Here is a 20,876-nt window from a genome sequence, read left to right on the forward strand (position 1 = left end):
GTCATGGGGGTGGATGGCTGATGGTATTCCTGGGGCATGGTAACAGCACACTGCCAGTTCATGGATGTCCCAAGTGCAGGGAAAGTCACGGGATGTCCCCCACAGTGGTGAGAAGCAACAGTGTCCCCCTAGTCCAGTGCCACCAGAAATGCCCCTATTGAAATGCTCTGCAGTGTCTCTAGTCCAGTGCCCCTGGGGTACCCCTAGTGCAGTGCCCCAGAGCGTCCCTCACACAGTGCCCTGGGGTGTCCCTCGCCCGGTGCCCCCGTGGGTGTCCGGCGCCGAGGCTGCGGTGGTGTCCACCGAGGGTGTCACCCTCCCATTCTGCTCGGTGCGAGAGCCAGTGGCGAGCTTGTCCCTAAAAGGTGCTGGAGGGCGGCGGAGGAGGTGCTGGGACGTCCTCCGCCCGGCGCGGCCCCTCCCCGGTTCTTAGGCGGAGTAGCGGGGCTGGGGGCGCAGTGCCGGTGCTCCCGCCGCTCCCGGTGTTCCGCATCCCGCCACCGCCCCGCGCCCGGCCGCCGCCCCGCCGTCCCTATGGAGGCCATCAAGAAAAAGATGCAGATGCTGAAACTGGACAAGGAGAACGCTATCGACCGCGCAGAGCAAGCGGAGGCCGACAAGAAGCAGGCGGAGGACCGCTGCAAGCAGGTGGGTGTCCCACGGGCTTGGCTGGCATTGCCTGGGGACTCCCGCCTAAGGGTGTCCAGACCCAGGCACCCCGTCTAGCTGGGTGTCTAGCCTGGGGATCCTCCACCTAGGGGTGCCCAGCCCTGGGGACTGGCACCTGCTGTGTGTCCAGCCTGGGGATTCCTGTCCTAGGGGTGTTCTGCCCTGGGGACCTTGCCTCACTGGGTGTCCATCCAGCAGATCCCAGCTCTAAGGGTGCCCATCCCTTGTGATCTCAACCCACTGGGTGCCTGTACCTGGGGACCTTACCCTGCTGGGTGCCCATCCCCGGGGATCAACAGTCCAGCATGTTGCCCCTGACTACTCACATCAGTTCCCCCCAAACATGCCATGTCTGTGGGACACCACAGTGCCACCTCCCTATCCCTCTGCGAGGGACATCCTTGGGGATAGAGTACTCCCACCCCAGCCACAGAGATGGGAACCTTCTCGGTGCCCCCTGGAGCTGTCCCCCCCAGTCAGGACCTTTCCAGTCCCTTGCATAGGGAGGGAGCTCACCACCCCTTTACCCCCACCAGGCTCAGGGATGCTGAAGGCTGCTCTGGCCCTGGGAACCAAGGGCTCCCTGAGAACATGTGGCCCCAAAGTCAACAGTGGGCATGTCTGCATGCTCCTGCTATGCCCCCAGCCTTGGCCGCACCAGGAGGAGGATGGATATCCCCTCCCCAGCCTTGTGGGAACTACTAACCTCCTGATCCTCACCCTCTGTCCCTTCTCCAGCTGGAGGAGGAACAGCAGGGCCTGCAGAAGAAGCTGAAGGGCACAGAGGAGGAGGTGGAGAAGTACTCCGAGTCTGTCAAGGAGGCCCAGGAAAAACTGGAGCAGGCGGAGAAGAAAGCTACAGACGTATGTAGGCGTGCCAGCAACTCCTCCCCTGTACCGGTGCCAGACATGGGGGGGGGGGGGGAATGCGAAGAAAGAAGAGGGCCTTATATGGAAGGTGTCTGTGGGGAAGACTGTCAGCATCCCATTCCTGTGATGCTGACACTGAACCCAGCTGAGATGCAGGGCAGGGCAGGGACTGGCCAGATCCTTCTCAGAGTGCGGGGGCCAGGCAGGCTGTGGCAGATACCGCTCAGTCAGCTCTGGAGCTTTGTGGGCAGCTGCCTGTCCGGCTCCCCGAAGCTAACAGAGATGAGCGTCCCAAGCTGTGTCACAGGTCCCCAAGCATATGCCTCTGCAATGCTTACAGAAAACAGTCTGCAGTGCTTGCTAAACTGGCAGGAAAGCAAAAAAGAGCAGAGAAATGGGAAAAGTTCTTGCCCGTGGCCAACTGCCAAGAGCTGGCTGTGAGGAAAGACGTTTGGGGTCTCGGGGGGTAGGCTTGGTCATTCTGGGGTCCAACATGCCACACTGTACCCTGGCAAGGGCAAGGCCAGGAAGAGTTTTATTTAGTGCTGTGACTGATGTTTCTTCTGGGAAATGGATCTCGTCAGGGAGATATTAGAAAAGTGTTGAAATTGGCTTGTGCCTGGCCAGGATGAAGGGTGGAACAGCTTTGTGCAGCCATGGGGCCACTCAGGAATGGGGTATAATGACCTGTGGTGCCACACAGGGTATTTGACACACTACAAATAAATTTCCCTTTTGATAGCCAGCCCTTTGATGAAAACCAACCCTGGAAGCTGGAGGAGAAGTTAAAGGGGAAGCTGGAGGAGAAGATAAAGGGGAGCTGGCTGGACTGCGGCCAGCAGTGCATGGCCAGGCTTTTTAGGATTGATTGAGAACAAAAATTTCAGTCCCAGATAATTTATGGAGATAAATGGGGGAGATGTGTCAAATCTCTCAGGTGGCTGCCAAGGATAGGGATGAGCACACAAGGATCATCACTAGCAGCACATGTCCCTGGGGTGGCCCAGAGCCCCCAGGGAGCACCTGAGGGGTTCCCCAGCATTATTTGCTGACCCTACAGACCTGCCCCAGTTTAGTTAGTTGCTAAACCAAAGTAATTAAAACATTAAAGATCCTCTGGAAGGGCATCATTTATCTTGGCGTGGGGCAGACATGTAAAGCTAGATAGGGTGGCTGTTGTGTGTAGCAGGGATTTGTACTGGTCTGACTGGATCCATGCTGATATGGGACAGGGCAAACTCAGTACAAGATCTGGCTGATGTGAGGGACTCAGAGGAAGGTGCAAATGGTGGCACAGGGCAGACGTTGACCACAAGGTGCGGAGCAGTTTGCTGATGACAGCAGGCTGTGAAATGCCATTCTGGGCAGGGAGGGCGAGTTACTGCACTCTTGGTCCACAGTGGCTTGGCAAGTCTGTGGGCTTCGGCAAGGAGAGTCCTGTCCCAACAGATAGGAGGAACATGAGCCACCAACCCCTCCAGGAAAGGGCTGGAGAGGGAAAAGGAGCACTCCTTCAGTGTCAGGGGGGGCAGACTGGCTGCAGATGGGTGTTACAGGCAGGGCTGGGAGCCCATTACAAGCACAGCTGCCCCAAGGCCATGCTGAAACCTGGACAGACTGTGCCATGTGCAGGGCACTGGAAGTCACCAGGTCTCCATGCCAGGGACATGAATGTGTTTCCTCCTCCCCAGGATGAGCCACAGTGTTGCTCCCAGTTCTGGCAAAGGAAGCGCAGGGTAGACCCCCAGAGCCCACCCACCTGCCTCCCTGGGGACCATCGTGCTCCCCTTGGCTGCCAGGACAGTGTGTGCCTGTGAGCACAGAGCATCCCCATCTCTTGGCCAGGTCAGGGCCCATCACAGTGATCCAGGCAGGCTCCTGGTCTTGGCAAAAATGTCAATGAATGCCTTAAAAGAATAAATCTCCCCCTGCCTCCAGCATGGGGTGGCAGTGCAGGAAGCCCACAGGAACTGCGCTAAGGGGTGCAAATGCAACCTTCCCAGGCACTTGGAGGGGAATCAGATGGTGGCACAAACTGGAGAGCACCTGTCCCTGAATTGGCAGCTCCATGGCGCTGGCAGCCCCTTCCCAGCAGCTCTGTGAGGCCACCATGGCCCCACCGCCTCCTTGTCCCCAGGAGGAATAGCCTGTGAGGCCCACGGCATGATGCTGGCAGGGGCTGCTGGACATGGTGCAGCCAGGACAGAAGGTTTAGCCAGAGCAGCCCTCTCCAGCCCCCTGCATCCCCAGCTGGTAGCCTGTCCCCAGCCCCAAAGGCTTCACCCAAGTTCCCGCCCCATTTGCTCTCACCGGCTGAGACTTTGCTCTTATTTGGCGATTCCTTGAGCTGGTGGGAGGGAACGGAGCTCTACTGGGAAGTGACTTCATCCCTAGGTGGGGCCAGAGAAAGAGGCACCCAGCCCAGCAGGGTGGCTGTGCCTCAACTTACCCCCTTCCTGCCCACAGCCAGCTTGCCCATGCCCCTTTGATGGTGGGGACCTTGCTTTCTACTCTAGGCCCGTGCACTGGCCTGGGAGTACTCTTGGCACCCAGGCATTGGGCTGGGAGTGGTGCAGGACCAGCAGGACTAAGGCCAAGCCTGAGGCCACTTGCTCCCAGGGGACCAGCAACACTGCCTCTATCAGAGAGACGCAGGACTCTGCTGGTGGTGTGGCCAGGTCCCCCCAGGCCCCCTGATCCTAGAGCCAATGGCAGCCAGCAGGGTCAGCCTGGGAACTGGTGTCCCTGGAGGCAAGTGAGAAGTGCAGCCTATGCTGCCTGGGAGCTGTCAGAGCTCTGTAAGGGAAGATTGAGTGCCAACAGTGCCAGCCCCTCCTGATGGATCATAGCATGTGCCCTGGCAAAGATGCAGAGCTGGGAGCTGGGAACTGGACTCCCCTGTGGGGCAGAGCCCCAGGGCAGCTGGGGGATGCAGGGGGAACCATGGGCCCCCTGCAGGGCTGCCAGCCAGGTCCCTGCTTGGGGAAGCAGATGCCAAGGGGCTGAGTGAGATGGGTGCTGGGGACATGGCTGTGCTCTGCAGCTCCAGCCCCAGGTCCCCCAGGAGGATGCCTGGGAGTGGGCTCTGCCCCAGAGCCCCTATGGGGCAAAAGCCCATGACCCCCCCATCTCTGCAGCATGGGTACATTGCTCCAGTGTCCATGGGGGCTTGAAGGGGCCAGGCTCTGGCACCCCCAGACTCCCTAGGCTCCTCTACATCATTCTGGGGGAGCTTGATAGGACTGTGCACCCCTGCTATGCTTGGAGGGGGACTATGTCCTGTATCCTGGGAGCATCATGCACCCTGCCCAGGGAGGGGGAACAGTGTGCACTGCCCAGAAGCCGCTGTGCATCTTGTCTTGGGGGGGGGGGGGGTGTAGGGACAGTAACCCCTGCCTGGGGAGGACCACGCGTCTTGCCCAGGAGGGCGCACTATGTCCTATTTGGGGTGGGGAGAACTGTGGACCTCGCCTGATAGAAGACTGTCCCCTGCCGGTGGTGGGCACCTTGCCCGGGGGTCTGTGTACGCTGCCCGGGGGAGCGGTGGCCCAGGTCGGTCCGTAACAGGAGGAGGGGCAGGAGCAGGAGGAGCAGGAAGGAATGGAGGCAGGGCAGCGGGAGCGGCCGCTGCCTGAGTGCTTCCTGCCCGAGTCGGGCGGTTCCCACAAAGGGCTTGGCGGTGTGGCCTCCCCGCTGGCAGCCCCCGCCATGGCAGGCATCAGCTCCATCGACGCAGTCAAGAAGAAGATCCAGAGACTACAACAGGTGGCCGACGAGGCGGAGGAGCACGCCGAACACCTGCAGCGGGAGGCCGATGCAGAGCGGCAGGCCCGGGAGGGGGTAAGGCGCAGGACGCGTGGGGCATGGCGGGGCGGGGGGCGCTCCGGCCGCTCCCCGGGATGCCCCCACCGGCTCCGAAAACGCCGCCGGCATCCTTCCCCGCTGGCTGGCCCCGGCCGCCGCTCCCCTGCCCCGGTAGCCGGGCTGTCTGCCTCCGGGTCGGAGTTCAGAGAAGTCCCGGGGGAGCTGGACAGCGCTGTCATTCAGGTACCACGGCAGCATCGCTGCCTCCCGACTGCCTCCTCCAGCTGCCTCCCTCATGGGTCGTTCGAGGGATACTCCGTGCGGCGAGGCTGCCTAGGGCTTCTCCTGTTGACGGGGCACCAGGGAGCAGCCAGCTCTGCCTTGGCTCTGCTTAGGGTCGGGCACATCCTGGGAAAGGATCTCCTCCCTCGGAGGCCGACTGTGTGCATGGCTAAAAATCCCACACCCAGACTCTTGTCTGGCTTCCAGCAGGCTCTGCTGTCCGGGCCGCAGCAGTCCCAGAGCCTTTGGCTCTCTAGCATGTGGGGACGAGCCATCCCTTCGCATGGGCCAAAATTTCCACTCTGGCAGTGGGATTGCATTTCCAGGCTGCAGCTTGTTTCTGGTTTGACCTTTTTATTGTTGTTGGAGATTGTGAGTTTTTTCTCTTTTTCCTATGCCCACTCCTTTAACATCCTCACCACGGGTCACAGAGCTGGGTGCAGTACCCGGGCTAATGTCACTCTGACTGTGTGCAGAGGAAATGGCCCCTTCCTGCAGCCGCAGATTGGGGTCACTGGGTCCTGATGGAGAGCTCATGTTCTTCCGGGCAGCTCTGACTCACTTTGAGGATGATTGTCTAGGAAAAAAAGCTCCTGCTGGGGTGAGGCAGATGCTGCAAGCAGAGCATTGTCCTGCCGGGGGCCAACCCCAACTCCTGTGCAGTTTGGCAAGGGATGAGCTCTCAGTGAGCCCAGAAAAGGGGTGTTCATGGGGTGGAGGCAGCTGTTGTGCCAACTTTTGAGCTAGCCGCCCACCCAGCACACTGCCAGGCTGACCCACTTGGACTGGTGCCAGCTGTGCCTGCCAGCTTGCCATGGGGACCATAAATGCTCAGCAGGGCAGCCTCCTTGCTGCTTCCATGGCCCCTCTGCTTGGCCAATGTCCCCCATGGGCATTCCCAATTCTGGAACAGGAGGCTGGCCAATGTCAGGTGCTGCATCTGGCTATGCCCACTCTAGCCTGTGAATAAGCAGGAGACATTATCCTGTGGTTGGTGCCTGTCTCCCTGCCTCTTGGTGCATGGGGCTGCTCCCCACAGCAGGGTCTCATTGCTGCTCATCTCTTTGCATCTGGGGTTTTAACTCCCCACAGCCCTTCTGACGGGGAGCAGGGTCAGGAGCTGCTGAAGAAGCATTTCACAGTGGTGGTGATGGAGCAGCCAGGAGACCTTTACCTGACTCCACCCCCTCCCTGGGCAGCCCATTCCAACGGCTGAGCACTCTCTATGGAAAACATTCCTTCCTGAAGCATTTCACGGTGGTGGTGATGGAGCAGGCAGGAGACCTTTACCAAATGGAAAGACTGTGGGGCCAGGTGTCAAAGGGCTGGCAGGGGCCAGAGCCACTGCTCCCAGCCAGCCCTGGCTCCTGGTCCCATGTGCAGGGAGCCTGGGAAAACAGGGAGCCCTGGTCTTTCAGGCCCCAGTAGCTGTGGTTTGGCTGGGCTCCAGCCTGCTGAGGGTGACATGCTCCATTGCCCCGAGCACCACACTGTATATCAGCCAGGGAAGGGGAGGGAGGGGGCAGGGGATCTGTGCTCAGCTTTGGGATACCCTGTTGCACAGGGCTGGGGAGGGTGCCCCCAGAAGAGGCTCCCAGCTCACTCTGCCACCTCTTTAAACAGGAAATCTACTAGTGGTTCCAATCTCCTTTTGTAAGCAAAGCTGTACAGGGCATTCCTCCCTGTTTACTCACTGCTCTGCAAACCCCAGATAGCATCCCCATGATGGTGCAGCTGCTCCAGCCACCCTACCCTGGCGAACGTCCTTCATCCTTGAGATGTGTCCTGCCCAACACAGCTGTGTTCTCAGCAACATGGCCTCAATACTTGTGATTGCTGCTTGTTCTAGAACAGACGTATTAGTCACATAATCTGACCAGTGGACGTTTAGGATTGTACGGAGGCAGCGTTGATGGAAGCGTTCTAAGAGTCGCAGGTGGTGGTGGTAAATGACCCATGATTTGGATCCATATAAAAGAGTAGACAGCACAATGACTCTGTAAACACTGATCTTTGTACTTTTCTTCAAGTGTTTATTTTGCCAAACTCTTTTATGGAGTTTTCCGAAAGCTCTATATGCCTTTGTTAACCTGTTGTCTATCTCTCCGTCAACCTTACCATCCGAGGAGATGAGGCTACCTAGGTAATTAAACTGCTGGACTGATTTGAGCTCTGATTCTCCAGTGGTGATATGGGGATGATGGAAGACTTCCTGAGGTGCCGGTTGATAGAAAACTTGTCTTCTTTAAGCTGACTTCCAACCCAAAAAGCTCAGCAGCCTCAGCAAAGCCGGATGTTAAACACTGCAGAGCTACTTCTGTATGGGCGATGAGGGCGTCATCGTCAGCGTAAAGCAGATAATGGACAAGATGATTTAAGGTCTTAGTATGGGCCTTCAGTCACCCTAGGTTGAATAGGCTTCCATCAGTACAATATCAAATGTAGATACCATCTTCTTCATCGAGGTCTGCCGTGGCCCTTTGGAGCATCATGCTGAAAAAGACTGTGAATAGGGTTGGTGGAAGAACACAGCCTTGTTTCACGCCATTGGTTATTAGAAAGGGCTCAGAAAGTGTATCGCCATATCTGACTTGGCCGTGCTGATCCTCATGAAGTGAGATGATCATTTTAAGGAACTTGGGGGGACAACCTAAACGTTCCAAAATCCGCCATAGACCTTTTCTGCTCACAGTATCGAAAGCCTTCGTGAGGTCGACGAAGGTGACATAGAGACCTTTGTTCTGTTCCCTACACTCCTCTTGTAGTTGTCTGAGGACAAATACCATGTCTGTGGTACTCCTGTTGGCTCTGATACCACATTGGCTTTCAGGTAGGATTCCTTCTGCTATAGCCGGTATTAGTCTGTTCAAAAGTATTCTTGCCAGGATTTTGCCAGCAATGGAGAGCAGAGTAATACCACAGTAATTTGTACAGTCTGATTTGACTCCCTTCTTCTTATACAAGGTGATGATGACTGCATCACGAAGGTCTGATGGTAGTTCGCTTAGTTCCAACAACGCACCACAAACTCGTGAAATTTAGCATGGAGTGCTTGGCCCCCATGTTTCCAGATTTCAGGTGGAATTCCATCAACCCCAGCTGCCTTGCCAGTTTTCACCTGCTGTACGGCCTTAAGAGTTTCTCCCATAGCAGGGGCAATATCCAATTCATTCTTCACCAGTTGTTGTGTGATGTACTGAATTGCTGAGTCTTGATCTACACAGCTAGTACTGAAAAGAGTCTGAACGTGTTCAGACCATTGATTCAGAATGGAGGTTTTATCTGTCAGAAGCATTTGACCATCTGCGCTGAGTAGAGGGCTTTGAACTTGGTATGTAGGCCCATATGCTGTTTTCAAGGCCTCATAGAATCCTCTGTAATCACCTGTATCTGCACATAATTGAATTTTTCCTGCTAGACTGATCCACCACTTGTTCTGGATGTCACAGAGTTTCTGTTGGAGCTTGCTGCATGCAAGGCAAAAGGCTGCTTTTCTTACATGACAGTATGGCTGAGCAAGGTGTGCTTGGTGAGCAGTTCTCTTCTTCCTCAACAGTTCCTGGATCTCTTGATTGTTTTCATCAAATCAGTCCTTGTTCTTCTTGAAGGAGAACCCTAAGGATTCTTCAGAGGACAGCAGGATGCTGTTTTTAATATGGTGCCAAAGTGTTTCAGGAGAGGGATTGAATGATTTTCGAACCTTATTTGAAGATTTGCCTGGAATCTGTCTCTCACTGTAGCTGTTTGAAGATTGTTAACTTGGAGTCTCCTCCTTGGGATACTGCCCCTTTTAGCTTTGAACTTAAGGTTGAAGTTAAGTTTACAGCGCACCAGTCGATGATCTGTTTGACATTCTGCACTAGGTATCATGAGGGTATGATGGACATCCCTCCATCGCACCAAGACATAATCAATGAGGTGCCAATGCTTAGATCTAGGATGCATCCAGGTTGTCTTCAGACTATTTTTCTGCTGAAAGATAGTGTTGGTGATGGCGAGCTGTTGCTCCGCACAGAATTCTAGCAGAAGGCATCCATTATCGTTGCAGTTTCCAACACCATGCTTGCCTAATACTCCTTTCCAGGCTTCAAAATTCTTTCCTACTCTGGCATTGAAATCACCAAGGATAATGATCTTATCATCTGCAGGAACCTTTTGGGTAAGGCGGCGCAGGTCGGTATAAAATTTATCTTTTTCGGCAGGGTCAGCTTGCAGAGTTGGGGAATATATACTAATGAGGACAACATGTTGCTTGTTGTGTAGTGGAAGGTGTAGGGAGATAATGTGATCAGAATGACCTGTCAGTAGATTTTCAAGTTTAGGGACAATAGAGTTTTTAATCACAAAGCCAACTCCTGAAAGATGCCTTTCGGTTCTGGGTTTACCTGACCAAAAGAGTATATAGCCAGTACCATGTTCCCTAAGGCTGCCTTCCTCGAGGAGATGAACTTCACTGAGAGCAGCAATGTCAATGTTGAGATGTGACAGTTCGTGGGCAATTAGGGCAGAACGACGCTCAGGACGTCCACTGTCCGCAGTATCAAACATGGTTCTGATGTTCCAGCATGTGAGTGTCAATTTGGGTACACCTTTGAAGGCAGGTGTATGCCTTTGTCTCTTAAACTTTGTTTGACCGCATCAGAAGATGCCCGTTGGCCGCGGTTAACCAACAGGGTGAAGGGTGGAGATGAGCTTTGGTTAGGCCACCTTTTCTAGGCCCCTCTCCATGTGGAGCAAGCAGTGCTCTCCTTGAAAAAGGCTGCTTGATCATTCAGGATGCTGCCAAACGAGACTGTCATCTCTGGGGTCAGTCTTAGGCGACCAATGTCCTGAACTGCCTGTATGCAGGATTGAGTCTATGGTTTCCAGTGCATCTTATCACCTGCCGTTTCAACCCTCGCCTGTCGCTACAGGGCTTTACAAATGTGGATATAACCCTCGAGCCTGTGCCATGGATTTTTTAGGTGAGACGCAGCATGTGCAGAACTAGACCCACCCTTTAATCCTAAGGTTCATCTGCGAGAGCGTAGAAGGCTTGGATGGTGACAGCGAGGTCCTTAGGATGTAGGTTTGATTAGTGTCCTTCTCTTAGATGGATGGCCTTACAGGGCTAAGCGAGCTCCATTTGCCTGGGTTTGGAATTAGAGTTGTCCTTCTCCTAGGATGACTGCTGGAAGGCTAGTGAGCCCATCCTGCCCATGGACACATTTTATCTGTTTCTACAGTTTTGACCTTTCTGGCATGGGAGACCCTGCCGAAGGCATGTACCATCGCCAGCATAGCTCGCAACCTCATAGGGTCACACAAGCTACTTCCCCACTAAGATGGTTAGGGCAAGCCTTTCAATCCCTACTTTTCCCCCAGCCACCTATACTTCAACCCAGCGATATTCCCAGGGACAATCCCTTGCTCTGAGCACCCTTTCAGGGTGCTATACTTTTTATATATAGTGAGACATATATGTCATATGGAGTGACCAAGGGGTTTCTGCTCCCCCAGGCTGAGGCTGAAGTGGCTTCTCTGAATCGCCGTATCCAGCTGGTGGAGGAGGAGCTGGACCGAGCTCAAGAACGCCTGGCCACTGCCCTGCAGAAGCTGGAGGAGGCTGAGAAGGCAGCTGATGAGAGCGAGAGGTGTGACAGGGAGGGACAGAGAGGGTGGTCTCAGGTCACCCTTGATTGCAGGCAGCTCCCTTGGTTTTGCAGTGGGGTTTGGGGATCCCCCTGAAGTGATCTTATGGGGTTTGCATTGGTTTTCCTGCAGACCCCCAAAAGGAAAGAGCAAAGCCACAATGCAGAGAAGTCCCCCAGATATGGGCATTCTTGGCATGCTTTGAAATTTCCACAGAACCCATAAAATTCTGAAAAATTTGATCTGGTGTTTATACAAATATCAGTCTACAACTGAAGCCAGAAGGTGCTCGGAGCCTGTTTTCTGTCCCAGAGCAGCCTCTTCTGCTCAAGAGTTGAGCAACGGCCCAGGAGGGGACTTCTGTGCCTGGGAACTGTGCTTGACCTTTGAGAACAAACCAGCCTCGTTCAGAAAGAAGTCCTGCAGAGCGCTTCCCCATCCTTATAGCAAGCAGGTTTACCAGGCAGAAGCCATGCAGGCAAGGGCATCACAGCATTCCTGGCAGTTATGTGAACTCTCCCCTCCATTGGCAAAGACCAGTTTGAACAGCAGCATCTGAGCGAGAGAAGAGTCTGCAGGAGTCCCTGTTGAGGGGGTTCATGTGGGTTTGGTGACCCCCTGCTTGTGAGCATCATTCCTGCATGGGAAAAGGCTTTGTGACGGGATTTTTTCTAGCATTTCCTAAAGGTTGCTAGCCTGTCAGACTGCTTTTGTGGAGGTTGTGGCCAGTTCATCATGGACTGCACACGTTTTTACCCCCCTGAATGATGAGTTCAGGACCTGCCTGCTTGAGAGGCTCTGTGGCCACATCTTAGTCTGGGACACAGCCCTGGGGTGGCCTTGGGGTCAGGTCCGCTGCTTTAATTGTGCACAGGACCATCCTTGGCGTACCACTAGTGTGATCCTACTGTGTGAGGTGGCCAATGAGTGCCAGTGTCCCAAATCTCTGGAGCTGGAGGATGGCAGGATTAGGGCACAGTGGATGGTAGATGCAGGTGCCACCTTGATCCACAGCAGTAACATATTTTGGCTCGTGCTTTCCTCAGAGGCATGAAGGTCATTGAAAACAGGGCCATGAAGGACGAGGAGAAGATGGAGCTCCAGGAAATGCAGCTGAAGGAGGCGAAGCACATAGCAGAGGAGGCTGACCACAAATACGAGGAGGTGCGTGCCCACACTCACGTGTCCCCTTCCCCCAGTGCTGATTCCCTGACAACACCCTGGGCTGCCTCCCCACAGCCCTGTGTCCCAAGCCAGGGCAAGTATGGGGCTGATGTGTGCTCCTTGCTGCTGTCAACAGGTTGCCCGCAAGCTGGTTGTCCTTGAGGGAGAGCTGGAGCGCTCAGAGGAGAGGGCAGAGGTAGCGGAGAGGTGAGTTGGGCTCCCAGTGGGCAGCGTGAAGAGGTCCCACATGGCCCTTGCCCTGAGTCCCTAGCAGCTGGGGGGGTGGCTGTATGTCTGTGTGGGAATGGGAATATCCTTCCTCAGGAACAACAGGTTCTGCTGTCAGGGTGGTCCCTGGGCTCACAGGCTGGGGGCAGGGGGATTCCAACCTGCACATCCTTGACCCTGTTCTCTGCTGCCCCCCCCCCGGGGTGCTCCTCTTCTGCCCCAGCCGAGTGAGACAATTGGAAGAAGAGCTGCGGACCATGGACCAGACTCTCAAATCCCTCATTGCCTCAGAGGAAGAGGTACTGGGGCAAGGGTGCAGGGCTATCCACAGCAGCCCCCTCTCTCTGTCGCTATCCCTTAAACTGTGTGAGCCACCTCTCCTCTCTGCACTACTGCCTCTGCCACAACCTCCCCTTGCCTCCCTCTCTGGTGGGCACATCCCTCTGTGCCTGCCCTCCTTCTTGGGAGGGCTGGTGGGAGCCCAGCTGGCAGTGATGCACAGGGTGTCTGTGCAAGGAGGCATGAGGAACAGATGAATAAATGTGTCTCAGCAGCTTCCGCTCGCAGCGGCTCTGTTCCTTCTGCGCCTGCACTGCCTGAGTTTTCTCCTTCCTCAACTTGTTCTCTCTCTTTCTTTCCTCCTTCTCTACCCACTCTTTCTGCTCCTTCCTCTCACCTTCCCCTTGGCCCCACTCCCTCTCCTGCTGGCCCTGCTTGGGATGTAGTAAATGTGGTGATCTAGAGGAGGAGCTGAAAATTGTCACCAACAACTTGATGTCCCTGGAGGCCCAGGCTGACAAGGTAGGACCCAGAGGGGCTGCTGGGGCTGGGCAGAGTGCGCAGGGTCTGGGGCTTCTGGGGTCCTCCACTGAAGTGAAGTATGGCCAGAGGTGTCCTGTGGGGCTCATGGCTGCCCATCTGTCTCTGCAGTATTCCACCAAGGAGGACAAGTATGAGGAGGAAATCAAGCTTCTAGGCGAAAAGCTGAAGGAGGTAAGGGGTGTGGGGCTGAGACCCCCAAGAGAGGGGCTGGCACTGCATCAGCGCAGGCACAAGTTTGCCATCCCCTGTGGATTTTGACCCTGTTACACCCATGTCCTCTCACCGTTCCCCAAATTGTGGCCTTGCAGCATGGCAGATGTCTGGGTCTGGGATGCCCCCATGGGATCCTGATACCCCAGAGAGGGGCTCTGGCCCATCTGAAGGACTGGTGTTTGCATCCCCAGGGAGCATAGTTCCACTGAGGTTGCATCCTGCAGCCTCATGCTGCACTCTGCTCCTCTGCTTGCCTCTGCTCTGTGTGGTGTCCTGCTCCCAGGACATGCGCTGGCAGGAGCTCATGCCCTGCACACACTAACTTCAAGCCATGTCTGATTTGAAGTGATCAGTCTAGTGTTGGTTGCACACACAACCTATGAAGTGTGTGGGCTCCCATGATGCTTTTGGTGGTCAGGACAGATTGGGATAAACAGAAAGCCCAACATGGAGGCACTTTGCCCAGCTGATTCCTTTGAGGATGTCTAAGTTTTATTTGGCTCCCCATCAAGTCCCAAGACCCAGCACAAAAAAACCTCCGGCAAGGAGCAAAGAAAAAAAACTATGAAAAATCCAGATTAGCCGAACTATATTAAAATAAATGTATTACGTATATTACAGTTATATACAGTTGAAATATTATATACAATTCCAAAAGGGAAAGGGAAAGGGAAGGGGGAAGGAAAAAAAAGGACAAAAGCAAAATAGATATACACAATCAAAAACTCAGGATCTAGCAAACTAAAGAATTAGCAAAAGAATATCTTACTACTTTCCTTGGGATAGCACGATCGCCCAAATGCCACCGCCACGCTACCAGACTCCGGATCAGCAGGAACAACAGGCCCCGTAGGCCCAGCCAGGCCCCAGCTCCCCTACAGAGGCTAGACCGACTGCGGGGAATCTTCTGTCTCCAAACCTCGCCGGAAGGGAAGAGAGAAAGAGGCTTCTCTCTCCATCTATTTATGTTTGGATTACGTAAAGGAATAGGATGGAATACTTCCTTCCTTTCTTCCTGGCAACCAGGAAGGAAGGCCTAATACTTAAAACCATTACAGAGGGCAAGCTCTCACCCCTGCTGTTAGTTTAGGGCATGGGGGTCCATGGGGCCCTTGTCCCTTGCCTTTCCCAGGGGAGGGCTCATGGGGGGGGGAATATGGGAGATGTAGATGAGGCAGATTTGGGGTGCAGCGCTGCATGCTCCATCCCTGTTGTGCCCTGCAGCTTACCCTCTCTCCCCTGCACTCCTGTAGGCTGAGACCCGTGCGGAGTTTGCAGAGCGGTCTGTGGCGAAGCTGGAGAAAACCATCGATGATCTAGAAGGTAAAACGTCCTCACTGTCCCTGTGTCCCTCTTTCCCAGGGAGCACTGCCCAAGATGTGGCCCCAGCAGGGCCAGACAGGGCTTGGCCAGGGTGAGGGGCTGGGCAGGGGTCCTGGAAGGGGGGAGGCTGGACGCTGTGGTGTCCAGTGTGGGGGCACAGAGATGCTGGGATCTGTGGCTCTGCCCTCAGGTGGGGAATAAGGCTTCATCCACATCACCTGTGTCCACATGCTCCTGCTGCCCTTGGCCCCCTGCTCACAGCCACCCTCTCTCTCTTTGCTGCCCATCCCCCATCCTTACTCTACTGCCTGCCACCCACCCACCCCCTGCCTGCCTGCCTGCAGATGAAGTGTATTCGCAGAAGATGAAGTACAAAGCCATCAGTGAGGAGCTGGACAATGCGCTTAATGACATCACCTCCCTCTGAGCCCCCCGCTGGGCACTAGCATCACACCCCCTCTCCTCCTCAGCCACTTGCCTGCCTGGCCATCCCACCTTTCTCTCTCCCTGCCTGCTCTGTCCCCTCTGTCCTTCCCAACCCATGCCTGTCCATCATCTCCTTTGGGACAGGAGTCAACCCAGGTTGTTATCACAATAGCCCTCTTTGTGGGGAGACAAGGTGTAAGTGTTTAGGGGTGTTTGGCAGAGAAGGGGAACAGCACCCAGGACCCCCTCATGCTGGGTTTGGTGCCCATGCAATTGCAGGTTCATGCCACAGCATTATCCAGCAGGAAACAGAGCTGTGCCCAGGAGTCCTTCACTTCAGCAGCTCCCTCCTCAGCTCCCTGGTAGCACAAGCACCAGGGGACATCTGCCCCCTACATTCCTCCAGCAAAGCCCCCTGATTCTGCTTGCTGAGCCCAGGGCAGGGGGGGGACCTGCACAGGGAAAGTGGCACCTCCACCACCAAAACAGAGATGAAGGCTTAGGCCCGCGGGATGGAGGGGGGAGTTAGGTTGTGCAGGCAGCCCATCCCCAGGCAGACAGCCCCCAGGCCCCCACTCCTCCCTTCCCTCTGCCTCCCTTCTATCCTTTGCACATTGCTGTTCAGTTTACATTTCATGACTTTTTTTTTCTGTTCTGTCCCTCTGAGTATACTGAGCTGGTCTCAATAAAGCATTTTCTCTCCTCCATTTCTCCTTTGTTTTCTTCATGCTCATCTGTCTGTTTCATGCAGGTGCTGGCAGCTAGGTGGTAGGAGGTGGTTGCAGGCAGCTAGCAGCTGCAGGACCCCTGGAACAGCCCCGGCTGCCAGGCTGAGTGGGACAGGGCCCTTTGCACCTCCACCCAGGGGATGACCCCCACCACTCCCCGACTCTCTGACACAGCTTTCCTCATCTCGTGCCACCTTCTTTATGACTCTTTTGGCATGAAATATCAGGGTTAGACCTGGTCCTGTCCATTTTCTCTCCTCACTCCTGGACATTGCCCACAAGCAGCAGCCCCTGGCATCATTCCTTCATCACCCTCCCACACCAAAGGGGCTAACCCTACCCTTCAGCAGTGATCCATGGCCCTAAATGGGACCCTGATCCTCATTCTCCTTCCTCAGCATTCTACCCTGCCCCACAACTCTGTCCCTGAATTGATAGACCCACAGCCCTGTTCCTGCCCAAAGACTGGCTACCTCTTCCTGCCAGCCCAGCTCATTCCCAGTTGCTGTCTGGGAAGCAGCAGGGTTTCCAGCAAGGGCTTTGTGGAATGCTGTCTCTTTTGACTAACTTGCCTTTCTTTCTTCCCTCTGCTGTACTGACCTCTCCTTTTCTATAGAACACTCCCAGCAGGAGGCCAAGCAAAACCACATTCTCGCTAACAAGCTGCAAGTCATCCTTACCGAACTTAACAACTGAGCTGTTGAGAACTCCCAGCCCAGCCAGATTCCTGCACCTAGGCTGCCACCCCCACTCCCTGCCTTATGCCAGGCTGGCTCGAGGATGGGAGTGCCTCCCCACTCCCTGCTGGGGTTAGGAAGTGCACTGGAGTCTTGGCTTATCCTCCTGGGGGTAACTGACCTGCTTGGGGGGGTTGGGGAGTCCTCTGAAGCTGATCAGTTTTTCTTGGGAGGGAGAGAAACGAGGGGTTTTGTGATGTCCTGGGATACCTATGCAGTGATGGCTGTCCCCCAGCATCGGTCCAGCCCTGCCAGGGAGGGATGAGGTAGCTTGTATCACTGCCTTCCTTCCCTTCTCCCAGGGGTTGGCAGCCAGCCTCTTCCCCCTCACTCTGGTCATCCCAGGCGATGCATGGAGGATCCCCTCAGAATGGGGTCCCTGCAGGGTACTGTGAGGGCTGGGACAGGAGCTGGAGACCTGGTAGCACCCATTACCCCAAACCTGAAATAGGGAAGAGCCTGGCCAGGAGCTCTGGGAGACAGGGCTGGGTGGGCAGAGCTCTCATCCCATTCCCATCTCCAGAGGGAAGGAGAATGCTGTTTGGAAGTGAGCGCAGAAGGATGGTGCCTTGGCAGCCAGGTTGTCCAGCAGAGCTCATCCTTGAAGCCTTGTTAACTCTGCTCCTTCTCTCTCTGCTGTTCTCTCTGCTCACCTTCCCAGACTGTTGTCTCACTGTCTTCTTGACAAAGCATCTCTGGGTCATGCAGCAGGCTCTGGCTCTCTGCTTTTCCTGGCTAAGGGTTTGTGTGTAAGCCCACAGCCAAATGGTGGTGATGCTGGGGCAGAATGTGCTGTGAGCAGAGCAGGGAGATGGGACCATACTGGTGGCTGGCTGGGGAAGGGGTATCTATCAGTGGTATCCATGCTGTGGAGGGCCTGGCTGTGAGCAACAACGTGCCACGGGAGGATGGAAATGCCAAAGAGTGGGGGCCATACACCCTGAGTGACTGGCCCAGCTGGCCTTGCTGCCTTGGTAGATCCCAGAGTGGCTAGACATCCTTGCCAGTGGTGGGGCTGCTTGCTCCACAGGGACAGCCCATGCGGCTGGAGGCTGGTGCCATACTGAAATGTCTGTTTGTGTGTGTCTGTGCTTGGTGTGGTGTGTGTGGGTCTGACTGTGCCTGGGTATGCTCTGACTGTGTCCCTTGTGTTCACAGAGAGTCTGGCCAGTGCCAAAGAGGAGAACGTGGGCATCCACCAGGTCCTGGATCAGACCCTTGTTGAGCTGAACAACCTCTGAGCTGCCCTGGGGAGCCCCCGTCCCTCTTCCCTACCCCACATGTGCACCCCACTGGCATGCTCAGGATGTCATCAGCTGAACTGTGTCTTGGCCAAATCCACATATCCATTGAGAAGGGAAGCCCTGCAGCCTTACACCATGGCTCAGGGGTGTCTTCTCTGTGCACAACCTGACTGGCTCTGTCCTGTCTTCATGTCCAAATATTAAAGTAGTTTGACAAGATGGATGGCTGTGCTTGGTCCTTGCAGGAGGGCACAGGCACTGGAAGATGTGGTAGGGGGGCTCTCTGCCCAGTTCTCGCAAGGAAGCTCTACAGGGTCTGGGGTCCAGGGTGGGATATGACCAGCATAAGAATATCCTTCACAACCATGGAGGGCTGAGAGCAATAATGCGCATGGTTTGGGCTACGTTCCCATGTCTCCATCACCTCCTTGTGATGCACTGAAAACCTCCAAACTCAGTCCAAACTGGCCATCCTCTTCAAGTGCACAATGATAAAGATATGTCACTGACATGTCCCCTTCCACAGCTGGCATGCTACCTGCCTGGCACTTGGGGAAGCCCAAGTCTTTGATCTCTTCATGGAGTCTGCTTCACGGTTCATGTTCATGATGCCATCTGAGCACTTATACAAGCATGTGACCATGCATGCACACACCATTACTTATCTTCTCCAGGTCTGTGGTTAGCTGCTTACCCCATATACTAGTTTCAGTCCCTAAACACCTGCCTGAGGGACAGCTGTATAAACTAGCAAATATTAATGCAGTAGGTAACCAATTTCCAAAGCATTCAGGAAGTTTCCTCCTGGCTTGATGTGTTTTCTCCAACACAAAGAGTGGCAGGATATGTCTCATCACTGTCACCAAAAAAGGCTGAATTCCCTAGGGATGCCCAAAGTCATGATCTAGTCCTGCCCTCTGCTTCAGACTCCTCCACAGTGGGCACCAAGCCCTGTTGTCCCATGCTACCCAGCGAATATCCTCCAAAAGCACAGCCTCATGCTGCCAGGAAACATAATTCATACTGAACCCTTGCTGAGCCAGGCCATTGCCCCAGCAAGCAACCAGCAGGGATAGCTTTTATTATCTGCTTTCCTTTATTTGGTACACCTCTCAGTTCAGAAAAGGAGGGTGGTGAGATTGCATCTCTTTCCTGACCAGGTGCTGCCAGGCTCCTTCCCTCCCCTTGGCCCAGCACCTCATTTTCTGGTTGCCCTCCTGGGGTATAGGACCTGACAGAAGTTGCAGACTCCCTCCCTGGAAGACTCCTCTTCTGGAATGTGCTGGATGGGAAGGACAGTGCACAGCTGTCCTCATTAACCTCTGACTGCAGACACATTTTGATGAGACATGTTGAGCTGTGCAGAGCCAGACACAAACCACTGCTGCTCCCCAGCCCCTCCTTTGAGGATGATTACCCCCACATTTACAGCCCTAGACATTTGGGTGAGGGAGGGAAGAGCTGAGTTGCCAAACTATGTGGGTTTTGCAGGGCTCTGGGTGATTTTGGAACAGGCCAAGCCACATAAAGCCAAGTGCCACACAAAGTCCCCAGTCAATATAATCAATATTACCAATTTATCAATCCCACCAGAGGACAATGCAGCTGGAGGAAAATGCAGACACTTATAACGATTTCTCATTTCTATATGAGTTACATGTGTCCCGTATGCAGCACTCGGTATCATGTCCCACATCAGGACTGCACTGCCTGAACTAGGAGTGTGGAGTGGGCACTGCAGGAGGAGCAGTGTGGAGAGCAGGGGGCACGTGGCCCCTGCCTTGCATGCTCAGGAGCTGCAGGGGGCCTGGGGGCAGTGCCAGAGACCCCCTGCACTGAGGCAGACCTGTGGCGGTGTTGTCCCAAAAATGGGTTCTTTCACCTGGTGTGCAAGAAGCTGATCCATACACAAAGTTGAGATGTTTGTTTATTTCATATCTGCACAGAGATGGGTACTAGTAACCACACCTGGTTACTGCCAATCAGCATATTTATACTTTCAAAATACATAAGTACATGCTTATCTAATTTCTAAATACACATGTACTTAATAGCTATTGGACAATCTTTTTCCTGCTTTGATTTAAGGGCAAAACGCATTTTAAATTTATTGCTCGTGTTCAGTGGGTAGGGGTCTTCACTTGGAGGTGGGTAGTCTAAGCTTTAGAGGTGTGGTTTTCACATTATAATGAGCTAAGTTCATCTAAAGAACATGTTTTTAGTTGATTTAGCTAACTTGACTAAATCTTATGGTACATTGCCAAATGCAGTGTCTAGTATCTAATTCAAGGTCTCTTTATTCTTCTTATCTCTTTACTTATTTTGAAACTATTCTGCAAGACCTTTTACCGCATATCTGGGATTGTATAGTATGCATTGTCCTTTTTTCTATGATTCACTCTGCAAAATCTTTTCCTTAAACTGTTCATCTTTCATCAACAGGGCAACAAGCAGCTAGGGGCCCTCGGGGACAGCTAGCACACCTCACCTAAGCCTGGGCATCTCTGGCTGGCCCAGATCATGGGGAGCAGGGTTAGGGTGGCCTTTGTGAGTGCACCAGTGACAGGGTCAAGCTTGCCTGGGTGCAGACCGAGTCCTCCCATTGCAGTCTGTACCACTCCATAACAGACGCTAGCCCCGCCCCACTCCGGCTCAGTCCCCGTCCCCGCCCAGTGCAACCCTTCCTGCGGCAACTGTGTGTACAGGCAGCCTATGACGTCAGTTGATCCCGGAAA

The 20,876-nt window shown here is 54.5% G+C and overlaps 1 protein-coding gene across 9 annotated transcripts; it reads left to right on the plus strand.

The window, feature by feature from the left end:
* Positions 1 to 448: 448 nt before the first annotated feature.
* On the plus strand, positions 449 to 18,357 carry LOC135405123 (tropomyosin beta chain-like). 9 transcript variants are annotated; one of them, XM_064639833.1, is made up of 9 exons: positions 449 to 648; positions 1,408 to 1,533; positions 11,125 to 11,258; positions 12,303 to 12,420; positions 12,557 to 12,627; positions 12,872 to 12,947; positions 13,579 to 13,641; positions 14,937 to 15,006; positions 18,056 to 18,357. In XM_064639833.1, exons 1-9 carry the CDS (start codon positions 535 to 537, stop codon positions 18,136 to 18,138), a joined length of 855 nt encoding a protein of 284 aa, XP_064495903.1. In that variant the 5' UTR covers positions 449 to 534; the 3' UTR covers positions 18,139 to 18,357. The 9 variants fall into 9 exon arrangements, with proteins under 9 accessions (XP_064495903.1, XP_064495904.1, XP_064495905.1 ...); XM_064639834.1 differs by lacking the exon at positions 12,872 to 12,947 and adding an exon at positions 13,374 to 13,449 and having other exon boundaries at positions 18,056 to 18,350; XM_064639835.1 differs by lacking the exon at positions 18,056 to 18,357 and adding an exon at positions 15,351 to 15,433.
* The last annotated feature ends 2,519 nt before the right edge of the window (positions 18,358 to 20,876 follow it).

The sequence above is a fragment of the Pseudopipra pipra genome, chromosome W, assembly GCF_036250125.1.
Source record: "Pseudopipra pipra isolate bDixPip1 chromosome W, bDixPip1.hap1, whole genome shotgun sequence".
Classification (NCBI taxonomy): Eukaryota; Metazoa; Chordata; class Aves; order Passeriformes; family Pipridae; genus Pseudopipra; species Pseudopipra pipra.